The 14644-nt window shown below is 43.4% G+C and overlaps 1 protein-coding gene across 4 annotated transcripts in view; it reads left to right on the top strand.

The window, feature by feature from the left end:
- Positions 1-14644, top strand: part of OSBPL2 (oxysterol binding protein like 2) — a 342788-nt gene that overhangs the window by 301284 nt on the left and 26860 nt on the right. For all 4 annotated transcript variants that reach the window (XM_086932854.1, XM_086932857.1, XM_086932856.1 and 1 more), the window contains 2 exons: positions 6866-6989; positions 12365-12493. In XM_086932854.1, coding sequence (XP_086788980.1) covers positions 6866-6989; positions 12365-12493 — 253 coding nt within the window. The remainder of the gene's footprint in view (positions 1-6865; positions 6990-12364; positions 12494-14644) is intronic.

The raw sequence follows: 14644 nt of genomic DNA, 5'->3' as shown, positions 1-14644 counted from the left end.
GCCACCTCTCGCCCCGTTCAGTCTGCCTTTCGCGGCTACGGAAGGAGTGCCGAATCACGTTCTACCCGGACCACAGGCCTGCGCAGGCTACTAAAACTCTGCACGGCTGGGGCCGTGGGACCCAGTGCCGTGGATCTGCGGGCCAGCAGGCAGGCCAGTCCACCGGTGCCCCCTCTGCATTGGCCTTCATGCCTTCCTAGTTCGACCTTTCATGGCCACCAGTTGCCAGTGGGTGGCAGGATTTGCCATCATTTTCCCCAATGGTACAACGTCACGTTGGACAGGTGGGTTTTGCAGATAGTCCAAAGAGGCTGCTCCCTCCCCTTCGAGACTACCCCTTCCTCCATGCCACCAACACTCCATCACATCTCAGAGGATACCTGGCCTTCTCCATCAGGAAGTTGCGGTTCTCTTGGACGAAGTAGCCATTGAGCGAGTCCCAGTGCCAGAAGTAGGTTGTGATTGTTATTCCCACTACTTCCTGATGCCCAAGAAGGGCAAAGGCCTGCGTCCTATTTTGGATCTCAGGGACGTTAAACGCTTCCTCCGGAAGGAGAAGTTCAGAAGGTTGATATTGGCTCAGGTCTGGTCTGCCCTAGATCCTGGAGACTGGATGGTAGTGTTGGACTTGCAGGATGCTTATCTTCACATCCCCGTCCTGCCGGCCCACAGACGTTACCTATGGTTCACGGTAGGCCACAAGCATTTCCAGTTTCCACAAGCATTTCCACTCCCCCTTGGCCATAGCAGCGCCCCTTGGCTGTTCACGAAAGTGATGGCTGTGTTTGCAGCTCATCTGCGCAGATCGGGTTTCAGTCTTCCCCTATCTCGACACCTAGCTGTTGAAGGCAAGTTCACCCCAGGCTGTCGTTTCCCACCACCAGACTACGGCGGGCCTCCCACACTCGATGGGGTTCACTATTAACGTGCCGGAGTCGCACCCGATTCGGAGCAGTTCTGGATACAGTGCAGTTTCGACCCTATCCTCCTGATCAGCGAGTCCAGGATATTCAGGCTATGATACAGATGTTTCAGCCTCTATCCCAGATTTCTTTGAGAATGACCCCGAGGCTACTGGGCCTTATGGCCTCCTGCATCTTGCTAGTGGACTATGCCAGGTCGCGTATGCTGGCTCTGCAGTAGGACCTGAAGTTCCAGTGGGTGCAGCATCGGGGGAATCTTTCAGATGTTGTCCAGATCTCGGAGGGCACAGCACACCAATTGCAGTGGTGGCTATCCAACCAGGATTGGGTCACCGTTCGATTCCTCTCCCTTCCCCAACTAGACTTCACAGTGGTGGCAAGATGCGTCACTTTTGGAATTTGGCGGCCACATAGGAGAGATGGAGATCAGATGTCTCTGGTCTCAGGCGGAGTTCCGGGCACCACATCAACCTGCTGGAGCTCCGGGCGATCCGTCTTGCACTGAAATTATTCCTTCCTTCTTACAAAGGAAGAGTAGTGCAGGTGTTCAGACAACACCACCGCCATGTGGTACTGTAACAAACCGGGGGGGGGGGGGGGGGGGGGGGTCGTGGACCCTATGTCAAGAGGCTCTCAGCCTCTGGACGTGGCTGAAACATCAGGGTATGTCCCTGGTGGTTCAACACCTGGCAGGTTCCCTGAATGCGGTTCCAGGGCGGACTAACTCAGCCGTCTGTGCATGATGGATCACGAATGGCATCTTCACTCGGAGATAGTGCAAAGTCTACTTTAGCAGTGGGGAGAGCCTTGGTTAGATCTGTTCACCATCACCATAGAGAACGCACAATGTCAGCAGTTCTGCACGTTGAAATTTCCAGGATGGGACTCGCTCGGCGACTCTTTTAGTTGTGAGTGGAATTGCGGTCTTCTATACACCTTTCCACCTATACCACTTCTGCCTAGAGTGCTGAAGAAGATCAAGCACGACCGGGCCCAAGTCATTCTTGTGGCTCCTGATTGGGTACAAAGAGTATGGTATCCCAAGCTCTTGAACATAGCCGTCAGTCCTCCGATCAGACTGCCTCTTCTGGATTATCTCCTGTCGCAGCAGCAGGGGACGGTCCTCTACCTGAACCTGTCCAGCCTCCACCTCCTTGCGTGGAAATTGAGCGGTGACAGTTGACAGCTTTTGACCTTCCTCCCGAAGACTGTAATGTCATCTTGGCAACCAGGCATCCCTCCACTAAAACAGTATACGCCTGTAGATGGAAAAAATTTGTGGCATTGTGCACAGCAAAGGTTGTATAACCCCTTTCTGCCCCTCTTTGAGAATTTCTCCTCTTCTTTCTTTCTTTGGCCCAGCAGGGCTCTGTTCTGGGCACCCTAAAAAGCTATATTTCGGCCTTTCTTCGCCTTCCTGATCAGCCTTCTCTTTTTGAGTACCCTATTGTAAATAGTTCTTAAGGACATTACTCACCTCTTTCCTCCTATTCCTTTCGTAATGCCCCAGTGGGACTTGAATCTGGTCTTAATTGTCCTCTCAGGCTCATGACCTTAAAGATGCTTTTTTGGTTGCCATCACCTCTGTCCGCAGGTTGAGTGAGCTTCAGGCTCTTTCTTCAAAACCTCTTTTCCTTGCTGTTCATCCGGACAAGGTTGTCCTTCGAATTCTACCTTCTTTTCTTCAAAAAGTGGTCACCTCTTTCCACATAGAGCAGACCATCACTTTTCCCACCTTCTTCCCACCCCTGCATCCTTGTAAAGAGGAGGAGAGGCTCCACCGTCTGAATCCAAAACCTGCGCTATCATTTTATCTGGATTGCACAAAACAATTCCAGGTGGATGATCAACTCTTTGTTGTCTATATGGGCGCCAAGAAATGTCGGACCTTGCAAAACGAACCATCTCTCGATGGGTCGTCCTTTGCATTATAATTTGCTATTCCTTGGCGAAAAAGGAGCCTCCAGTAGGACTGCACGCCCATTCCATCAGGGCGACGGCAGCCACTACTGCTTTGGGACATGGAGTCCCCCTCAGTGTCAACTGTCAGTCAGCCACATGGGCATCATTGCACACGTTCACTAAACATTACTGCCTGGATAGTCCAGTCCGGATAAACGGCTTCTTTGGCCGGGCAGTCCTCCAGGACTTTCTGGTGTGAGCCTGGTTCACAGACCCACCTCTGGGATTTGTATTGCTAGGGTATCCTTTCAAAGGTAAGGAATCTATAACTAATAGTCTCTTTCAGAGGAACAAGTTACTTGCCTTCGGTAACTATATATCTGTAAGACATGTATTCGTTATAGATTTCTTACTGCCCCACACATCCTCCCCGTTCTGCGAACTGACTTTTAGAGTAAGGGACTCCCTTTCAGGACCCTAGTTTTGTGCACCGCTGGTCCGTGTCTTGCATGGCTCTGCGCTTCTGGCGTGGAATGTCGTGTAAAGAATGACGTCCATGTGCTGGGGCAGCGTCTAAGTGGCGTCAATCCGGCAATCACAATGCAAACGACAAACGCAGAGTCGACCGCCGCCACCTACCAACATGCAGGGGTACTGCTGAAGAAAGATTCTCCAGATCCAGTCTGACGCCTGGGGGTAATTCTAAGGTAAGGAATCTAGAACTAAAATATTTCTCCTACAGAGATATTGTTGCCGGAGGTAAGTAACTTGTTCTTTAGTGAGTCCTTTCGGACACACACAAACTGTAGGAGGCAGGATCCAACATTCCCTCCAGGGGTGGCAAAACATCACTTTCAGACAAAGGGGTCCTCCAAGTTATCCATTGGGCTACGTGCTCCCATTTCATTAATCCCTGTCACACCTTCCACCACTTTCCGACCTTCTAGGGCAGCTGGCAAAAGACCACATGTTTGTTGTGAACCAGGAAGTGCAGGCAATTTTGTCCAAAGGGGCCATTGAGAGGGTTCTGGACTTAGAGAACAGGAAGTGGGAGTTACTCCCGGTACTTCCTTCTGCAGAAGGACAGAGGCCGATGTCCTAATTTAGATCTTCGCTCTCTTAACTCCTTCCTGCAAAAGGACTAATTCAAGTTGCTCATGCTTGTCCAAGTTCTGTCTGCCCTAAATCCTGAATGGTGTTGGACCTGCAGCATTCCCATCCTGCGAGCCTACTAAAGGTATCTGCGATTCGCAGTGGACAGGAGCATTTTGAGTCTGTAGCACTCCCCTTTGGTCTCACAAGTGAGTTCCCATCAGGTGTTCATGAAAATAATGGAGGTTGCAGCACACCTTCAGAGGTCGGGTGTTCCAGTCTTCCCCTACTCTGACCACTGGCTTTTGAAAGTGGGCTCATAACAGGCATTTGTAGACCACCTCTAGATGACAGCAAGCCTCCTTGCATCTTTGGGGTTCACTATCAAGGTGCCAAAATCACACCTTAGCAGACGTTCCTGTTCATTGGAGCCATCCTGGATACTGGTCTGTTTTGTGCCTATCCTGGTGGAAAGTACAGTACATTTGGGCTCTGAGCCCGATGTTTCAGCCTCTGTCCTGAATCTCAGCGATGATATTGAGGCTCATGAGACTCTTGGTCTCCTGCATCCTGCTAGTCAAACGCTCCAGTTGGCACATGCAGGCTCTGCATTTGGATCCAAAGTCCCATTGGGCACATCACTGAGGAACCTATCTGATTCCATCCAAGTTTCAGGAGACTGCAAAAGATCTGAAGAAGTGGCTGCTAGATCGGGATTATACCAGTTGCAAACTTCTCTGCTTACCCCACCAAGAGCTGACGGTGGTGACCGGTTTATCATTATTGGGCTGGCCACCCCAAAGAGTTGGAGATCAGGGGGTCATGGTATTCATCAGAAACTTGACTCCACGTCGGTTTGTTGGATTTAAAGGCAATCGGCTTGGCATCGAAGACCTTCCTACCAGTCATCAAAGCGAATCTAGTACTGGTCATCACAGACCAAACCACCACCATGTGATACTACAACAAACAGGGGGAGTTTGGTCTTGTGGCAGGAGGCTCTACACCTCTGTAAACAACTGACTGGCCAGGGGGTTTCTCTGGTTGTGAATCATTTGGCGGGATCTCTAAATGCAAGAGTGGGCAAACTCAATTGTGGACACCTTACTGATCACGAATGGCAGTTACATCCGGCGGTGATGCAGCACGTTTTCAAACAATTGGGAGAACCCTGGCTTGATCTTTTGACACCACAGACAACACATAATGTTAAAAAATTTTGTATGTTAGAGTTACGGGGATTCATGCCCGCTAGACTGGACCTTGGAGCTCCTGTATGCCTTCACGCCTTTAGCCCTCGTAGCTCAAGTTCAGAAGAAGATTAGGACCATCAGGCCCAAGTTATCCTAGTTGCCCCCCAAATGAGCCATTAGGGTGTGGTATCCAGAACTTCTGGGCATGAGCATCTGTCCTTCTTTCAAGCTGCCACTTTGTGAGGATATACTGTTGCAGGAAAAGGGCAAGTTCCAGCACCCGTACCTACACTATTTGTACCTCCATGCATGGAGATTGAGCAGCCGCTGTTAACATCAACCTCAGGAAGAAGATCAAATGAAGCTGAGGCTGGCAGGCGGAACTCAACTAAATCAAGTTTATGGTTTTGTGCCTCACCCGCCAAGTTGACTCACTCATAGCAAATTTGTCTGTAGTGTTGTGGTTTGTTTTTTCGTTAATCCAGTAAGAATGTGTACAATTAAAGGCTCTTTTTCAGCTCTTCAGCTTTTTTTTACTGTTGCTGAATCAGCTTTCTTTCTTTAAAATGTGCATTGTGATGAGATTACTTAAAGGTGTGCAGCACATGATTATACCAAAGGCCTTTGTGATGCCACATTGGGACTTAAAATATTGTCTTACATTCCTCATGTGTACCCCTTTTGAGCCAATGCACAGTTATGCACTTTGTCTTTTAACCTTGAAAACGGTCTTCTTTAGTGCCACAACATTGGCTCGATTTGTGAGCAAGTTTCAGGCACTCTCAAACCAGCCTCCTTGCACATCATTTTCCCCTGAAAAACTGGTTTTGAGCAGTTTAAAGTGTTAATACTTTCTCAAGTTGAGCAGGCTAGCATCCCCCAGCAACAAAAAGAGCTATAAAAAAATGCCATTTTGAATCCTATAGAAAGCTGTTGACTGAGCTACATAAAAACAGTTGGGTGCAATGAACAACAAAGTTAGCATTAAGTATAACTTTGTGTATATCCATTCAGTATTTCTCAAGAAATTGGTGTAGAAAAGTGATTTTTGTAGGCCACAAATTGAGATGATCTGACAAGGGAAATTGTTCAGTGGTGGTCCACGAACTCAGGTTCATGAGCCTTTTGCAGGCCCAAATTAAATAAATAAATCAATATAGAAATATGAGGTAAGATAGTTTCGTCTCTAGTCTGTTTTGGGTCCATGAGCCCAAAGCTGGGTTCACGGACTTGGAGCTCTTGAATTGGCTGGCTACAATTTGGAGAGAAAAAATTGTCAGATTTCAGGATGTTGGGACTGTCTCTGTGTCCTGTAAAAGAAAATAAATAAGCCAGAAGAGGACACTGGAGGGGCACCTTTGGGGCCCCCTCCAGTGTTGGATTTAAAATGAAATGATAATTTTGCCATGCAAGTTGAGGTCAGGTCCTGCAGCAACATTGAGGCTGCCATATAATGCAGTTTACTTTCTTGGATTGATTAATTGTTTTTTTTTAATGTATTTGTTTCTTCTTCAACAGTGGTCCTGAGAATTGCCTCAAAATTTGCCAAATGCAGGACTCGGTACGGCATATAACATAGGGAGATTTTATCATGGGACCATCTTTGTGCATAGTTTGGTTTAGATGAGCTGCAGATAATCTTGTCACCTGGTGTCTTCTTTTGAATGTTTTTAAAACTACTGTGCATCACTGTTCTAGATCAGAGCACCCTTAAATATAATTTAATACAGGTACTTTAATCTCTTCTGTCAACAGCAAAAAGAAGCTATTCATGATCTACGGGAAGTGGACAGAATGCTTGTGGTGTGTTGATCCTGCAACATATGAGACGTACAAGAAGAGTGACAAGAAATATGGAGAACAGAAGAGGACTAAGCAGGTAGAGTGTGAGGTTTCTGGGTTTTGGAGGGAATAGGCAGCACCAATTAGACAATAGATGACAATAATGAAAATAATGAAAATTCCGGTAGCACATTATTTGTAGGCAGGAGATAAAAAGCAGATACTAGTCCGGTATATCTTCAGCAGTGTTCCCTCATTAAATCTGAAGGAAAAGAAACGCTGCATAATCATGCACTTGGTGTGCATAGGCTGTTCCTCTTAGTCTTCAAAGAGCCCTGTCCTCTGAGCACATATTTCCCAATTCTTGTCATAGTAGGTGGCCAAGCCTTCTGTTGTATAGACTGTTAATGGCCTCCTCAGTTTACAAGCTAGCTCCATTTCTTAATAGTGCTGTAGTAGACATACTTTGACATAAGACTAAAGCCCCATGTAATTTTCAGGTCCAGTAAACTAGAGGTTTTGATGGTCAGCAGCTTGTACACAATGGTGACCCTGCTGTAGCTGTTCTGATCATGTCATTGATTTCCTTTGATTATATATTTACAGAATTTCTCTACCTAGGTATTCGATTCCAGAAGACGTTACAGTAGATACAATTTCCGTTTTTCAAAATGATCTGATAGGGAAAATTTGCCAATAAAATGCATGTGGTGTCTTTTTCTAAAGTTATCCAATAAATATATTGTGCGCAAAGTCATCACTTTAACATGTGAGAAATGTAACACTGCTGCTTTAAGGAAATCAAGTCCATCTAGCTAGCACATCCTTACTGCACTAGATAACTAAGGAATCCATCTTAATTCAAGCAGAAAATGCTACAGGAACATACTACCTGAACAAACGTGAACGGAATAAAATGAGGACACTATGAAAGGAAGTGCAGAGTATTTAGCATTAACTTCTGTTGTGAAATCTCCAGATCAAAACTCTGTGGCAGACCAATTAAATAAACATCACGAAAGTGGGAGTGGACAAGCTGTCAACCTTTGTGCTTCGAAAAATGCTACACGTAGAGACTTTACATCAAGATTCCCAGACCCCAACTTTAAAGGGAATACTATTCTCATAGGCAGGAAGAAGGTCCTACCCAAGGTGATAGTGTGGAAGATAAAACAAAGAAAGACAGTCCTCTTTGCTTCGAGTTTGGATTATTCTAATGTAATCTTTTCTTGCAACTGCCAAAAGTGTGGCTTGATAGCACTGTCCAGAACGGTCACAGTCAGACCTGTTTTTTGTTGACATGTTTGATTGTAATTTGTCCTGTGTGGGGAGAATTTGGTTTGGTATATGCTGTCTAGACAACTGGGTTGTGTTTTAGCGGCTTTGATGATTCTGGTATGCATACCACTAGTTACAGAGGTATGGGGGGAACCAGTTATGCTTCAGGCAGTGTTCATTCTACATCCCATAGTATGGGTCTTTTGGGCACCATCCAGGATAGGTGAAGCCACAACCCAGGAAAATCAATAGACATTTTAGAGTATGGGTTAATAGAGTCCACCCATGAATAGCTGTAGTTTAACCCACAGAAATGGATGTTAAGGCCGCTTGCTTGAAGCAACTAAGATGTCTATGCGTAATCCTGTAAAAAGAATGTAATTATGATTCAGAAGATCAGAAAGAATGGTAATGACATCGACAGAGGTCCCCCTCCAGAAATACCACTCTAAAGTATAAAAAGGTCAAAATCATGCTGCCTGACTGCTGAAACTTGAACTGTCATAACACATCACACAGATATGAACGGAAGTTCCCTCCACTGTCTACCAATAAGAGCAATCTCAATCAATATCTTTACCTCTTCTGGTTTCACAGACCCATTCACCTTATCTAGCCAAGCTGTTTGCTTTCACCATCCAGAAGTCACAGGTTAGCTAATGACAACATAATCAACAAGCTACAAGAAATGCGGCAGAAGATTGCTCCTCATACAAGGCTTCTCCCTGTGGAACATTCTTGTACCATTTCTGAGACTTGAAAATAACTTGGTCAAAGTGAGGACACCCACAGAGGAAGATCCGTAGACAGACTGTCCCAGAAAAAGAGATAAAGTTCTTGCTTAGCATAAAGCTCAACAACGTTGAGGACGGTGGCATTCTGATTTTGCCATTGAGGTCTTTATTGCAGTTGAGACAACAAATGATATCTAGGTCATCTCAGCAGTTGATGTGGATACCACTATCAATGTCTACCCCCAAGTGCACCATGCCCTCGAAACCACCGACAAAAATAGATACCACCTTCATCTAGGATGACACCAAGAGCTTGACCACAACCTCCTAGTCTTTCGCCCTCAAATCTTAGTGTTTTATGGAACAACCCAGCACTCGAAGTGCACCATCTCAGTGGTGATACCCCAGCATAGCAAGACAGTCCTCTTAAGGCATAGCAAGGGGAGTAGGGGCCTAGGGCATCCAAGCAGATAACTTATTGTCAGGCCCCTCCTTACACTTGGCACTATTAGGGAGCAGAATCAGAGGCTTTCTTGAAGAGCGAAAAACAAAACAATCATCTCCGACAAATGGACTCTAAAAGTCACCCAGCTTGGCTATTGCATAGAACTGTTAAGCTCCCCACAAAATATCCAAAAGCAAGTTATGGCAACAAGGAGGTAGGGCTACAACTGCCGCAAGAGGTCAAGGACCTACTAGATAAAAGAAAGAGGTGCTTCAGAGCATCTTTCAAGAATGGGGCAAATGCTCAATTAGGAGAGGAATCTATGAGAATATTTTTGGATACAAATTGCTGTTTTCTTTCCAGTTCACAGCTATCAGTTTGATCGGCTTTCTACTCTATCTATTTAGTACTTAGGACTGTTAATGTGAAAGAGCAGGAAAAATGACTTGCCTGTAATCACAGTTCTCTTCCATTGGAATCCTTATCAAAGTCATAAGCAACTCTCCCACCTCCTCAGACGAGAGAGCACAGAGTTTCTTCCATACACCCAAGATCTTCCTCATCCTTTATAAAATGAACTCACTTAAATGCTAGGGTGCAGTTCCAGTTTTAGTTTTCATTTATAGTGCGGCCTATCTGACAACATTGCTCTTCATTCAGTTTCTTTTTCCTTTTAAACAAGGATTGTGAAAGATGTTTTCTAGTTACTTTTGTTAATGTAGTGACTATTAATTTAATTGGATGCCTTTTTGAAATGAAAAATAAAGGAAATTTGTTAATTTTTCGTCTTTAATAGGCTACAAAGACAATTGCTTTTTTTCTATATAAGCGTCCTTTCGTACATAAGACTTGTGCATGTGTACATATGCGTATTTATATATAGTTTTAGGAAGGTGCTTCAGGTTTCCGCACATGGGCGGAACAATTCAGTGCTAACGACTTGGGTGAGGAAGAGAACTAGAATTACGGGCAACTTTTCCTTATATGTTAAGGATGATACTTATATACCCTATTTCCTGCTGTTTTTACTTTTTCGAGGTAATTAGGTTGGGCTTTTCAGCCAAATTTATTTTTTGCAAATTTGAATTCCAATTGCATCTATTAAAAATAAAGGTCTTACCATCTTTTTCAAAACTGAGCAATTTGTCTATTAAAATGTCTCAAGATTCTGCATTGAGAAATGTTTTAATATTTGTCAATTCCAAAAATACACCCATGATGGAAAGATGGCATCAATTTGTGGCCATCATCTCTTGAAGAAAACTTAAGATGTCTAAGGATTTTAATTATTATTCAAGACTTCAGTCACTATTAACTCACTATCGCCCCTGCCTTCCCCACTATTCCCCAATTTGCTTGTTTAAAAAATATTGTCATCATCCCTGTTCTCTTTATGGTTTGGCCCCTTTGCTTTTTGCCTCTGTGTGACTACTGATTTTCTTTCCAAAGAGTATTTTTAGAGCCTCTACACTTTGTTGAATGTACCTGTAAAATTCCCATTCGTTTGCTGGAGATTTCTGTTTGCTGTAACTGTTGTGGGTCCACACCACTCAGTCAAACTGGCCTCTCCAATTTTAACAGTGTTGATCTCTGCACCAGTCTACACTTACACAGACCTTGTTCTTTGAACTTGACTCACTTATTGGGGGGGGGAAGAGGAAGTGCCTAAAAGAGGTTTGTAGAATACTTCTAATCCTAGAACATTCACAACAGACGCACCAAATTGTATTCCTTGATGCTTCATTTCAGGTCACTTCAGTTCTATGGAAGAGAAGGACTGTCAGGTGCACAAAAGAGGAAAAGGTATTTGAGAGGCACAGTGGAGACTGAGATTAGGATGCATGATGACCACAGACTGGTGTAGCAAATCAATGTGAAGAAAGAAATGAAGGATTATTTGAAATATATAAAGTGGTGAAGGAGTACTATAAGCACATTGGGACTGTGGGATGTCACAGGCACTATGATATAAAGTGATAAATGATCAGCACACCTGTTGAAGCATTTAAAAGTTAGAGTATGCAACAATATCATGAACACAAAGGGGTGAAGGGTTGTGATAACCAACAGCATGATGGACATTGACCAGGACTGGAATAATGATGGTGCCGAAAGTGAATGTGATGATAAAAGCTCTAAGGTAGTGTGAGGAGCGCATTTGGGTGAATGAATGTGATGAGCACGCTCACATTAATTGTCCTGGGTTAATGATATACGGGTGAACGTAATGAGTGACGTGATTGCTGACAAGGGATATAAAATATATATTTGGCTGAATGAAATTGTAAAAGGCTTCAAAAAGGGTAAAGGAGGTGTTTACATGTTCTTGACCCATTCATGCACTACTCCTAAAAAAACATATGATCTTCGCTACCATCTAGAAGTCTCCTGAAGAGTATAGAGTACGGATGTAAAATAGTGATCATTTAAAACCAAGATTCCTTCTTGCTGCTTTTATTGCAAATAAATATATTGATTAGGAATTTCACAGTGTGCCTTTAAATCGCTGTCCACTGTTGGAAGATGTCACCCCCTAGTCTGCGTACCGTAATTCAGAAGTAAATTTTACAGCTTCCATTTTCTACTTTATACCTTAAAGCCATTTATATACAAGATTCATGTATCTACACAGCATGTATGTATAAGAAGGCTGATGCATTACAACGATTAAAATTTAACAGTATTAATAAACTGTTAAACGCCAATTACATCCCTACTCTAGCCTTTCTGTTCGAGTTGGTCTTCGTGAGATTGCCATCTTGTCTTTGTCTAGGTAATCTGCCTATGCCTTAGTCGTAGTGACTGCCATTCTACTTTCTCACCTGTGTAAAGACCTTTAGGGTTTCCCTTCTATGAGATCTCCCGGTTGTTTGTCTAAGGTTCTTTACTGCCTTGATTTCCCTCTCAATGGCATCTCTTGCAAAGAACGTGGGTTGTTGATAATTTGCATATGGAAGAAGAATATCCCCTTATATACTATTGTGAAAAAAAGTGAATATCATTTTCTTTTGTTAGAATGAGGATGTTGTGAAATCTGAAAATGATGAAGCTGATGATATGCCTGAAATCCAGGAGACTGTACATGTCATTCCCGGCAGCAAGCTCCTATGGCGGATACCAATGAGACCTCCAAACTCCTCTCAGGTACAGCAAAAAATAAATATTTAAAAAATGTTTCGAAAGGATTCCCATGTCAGCATATCTTTGCATTTCTACTGCTGAGTGCTTCTCACTAAAATCCTTAAAATAGACTTTATGGCAGAATATTGAAAAGATTCTGTGTAACTTGGACAGGTCTACTGACTTCATGCCAATATTCATGTGCAAACACATCCATGATTAAAAACACAATTTAATGGTTGACTGCAGGCACCTGATCGTGTCAGCTTTACGTTAGTAGTGCTAAACTTTATCTGTGTTTCACAGCTCAGTTTTAGTTCTTTGCTTATAAAAGAACAGCTTTTTGTTGTTGCTACAATTGCTTATTTTTTAACGAGCATCCCCTTTCACAGTTGTAGCTATTACATTAGATGCTTGTTCAATACCTACCAAAGAAAAGTTAATGTTACAGATGTAATCGCTACGCAAAAATAAAATAAAAAGTTTAGTGTGTGGTAAGTTCAGAAATACTGTATTGTAAAAAGAGTGCAGGTTAGGAGGAGACATGTATGTGTATCATTAAGGGGCCAAGCTGAAATGGAGAAAAATAGACAGTGACATTGCATTTAAATAACAAAAAATACATCAATAGGGCAAATCTGATTTCAGATTAATAATGTAGACAACTGGTCATTCTCAGAGGTACACTGTATAGAGAATCGTGATTTTATTGAAGACAAGGAGACTAGCATTAATCATAACCTTTTATTTACTACTTCTGATGCAGCACTTAAAAGCTTCATGTAGAACAGTAGGAAGTCACACAACTCTAGAACATTCAACATAATCTAGTCTCTTAACATTCCGAACTCATCCTCTTTTGTTTCTCTTCTCTCCTCTGTGAAAAAATCCTCCATTTCATATCCACGAGTCGCATTCATTTATTATTGTTGTTCTGCAATAAAAACACAATATTCATTCAAGTCAAAATTATTTTCCTAAATCAAAATGTTTAATCTTAAAAACTTGAACTATAAAATGATTCTCTTTTCTTTTTTTTATTTTATATTCTAACCTTCCCTTACATCCAGGCCCGGACTGGCCGTTGCGGGCACCGGGAAATCCCCCGGTGGGCCGCATGGTTGGGGGCCGGTTTTGTTACAGGGCCGTTATGCTGCAAAAATGGCCCTGTAACAAAAACGGCCGAAAACCGGCCCTGCACAGTGCGCGGCCACACCTCCCTCTCCTCCCGGAGGGGGGAGAGGGCCGGCCGAGCACTCTGCCAGGGCCGGTTCTGGTTCCCAGTCCGGCCCTGCTTACATCACCCACAAGGGAGGGTGGGAGGGATAATGCTAGTCTCCTTGTCTTTAATAAAATCACGATTCTCCATACAGTGTACCTCTGAGAATCTGCATTTTATGACAAGACCCGAGACTAGCATTATGTATGTTTAAAGTTCTTTGAAGCATGTTCTACTGGTCTTAAATAAAAATCTCTGAACAGCCTGTCATTTGACCAAGCCCCTGCTTTAAGAATTTCACCCAAATTACCACCTGCACTAAAAGTTTAAGAAGCCATAGCACCACACACTAAATGTGACTTGAATTTCTCCAAATTTACTCCTGCCTCTCTCATAGTGTTTTTAACCCATCTTGCAATAGTAGCCACTAAAACCGCACCATGCAGTTTCACATAAGCAATCAGCAACTGATCTACACCTGCACACCTAAACTCATCCATTCTTGATTCATACTCCCCATATACATGTCTACACGCACAACTTGGGATGATCAATAAATCTAGGATACAAAATTCCCTCAGACACAGTCTTTGTTCTTCTCTTAACTACAAACAACACTCCCTCGGGTTGAACAAATTCTACCAGAAATATCCAAAGCTCTCGCATCAGGCAGTCTCCTAAAAGATACCGTACAAAGTAAAGTAGCCATTTTCCACGACGACTGCTTCAAAGACAAAAATGTATTCATTGACCAACTCTCAGAACAACCTCCAAATCACATTCACATCACAAAGAAAAGAATACCCAGCTCCTGGAGGATTGTTCAAACTAATTCCCTTCATAATTCTACAAACCAATTGACTTTTCCCTACTGAAATACCATCTACCAAAGAATGTCCTGCATCAATTGCTGATCTATAACAATTAATCATTCTGTAACTTAAACCCTTCTTAAA

The sequence above is a fragment of the Lissotriton vulgaris genome, chromosome 7, assembly GCF_964263255.1.
Source record: "Lissotriton vulgaris chromosome 7, aLisVul1.2, whole genome shotgun sequence".
Lineage (NCBI taxonomy): Eukaryota > Metazoa > Chordata > Amphibia > Caudata > Salamandridae > Lissotriton > Lissotriton vulgaris.
This window is presented reverse-complemented; position numbering and strand designations above follow the sequence as displayed.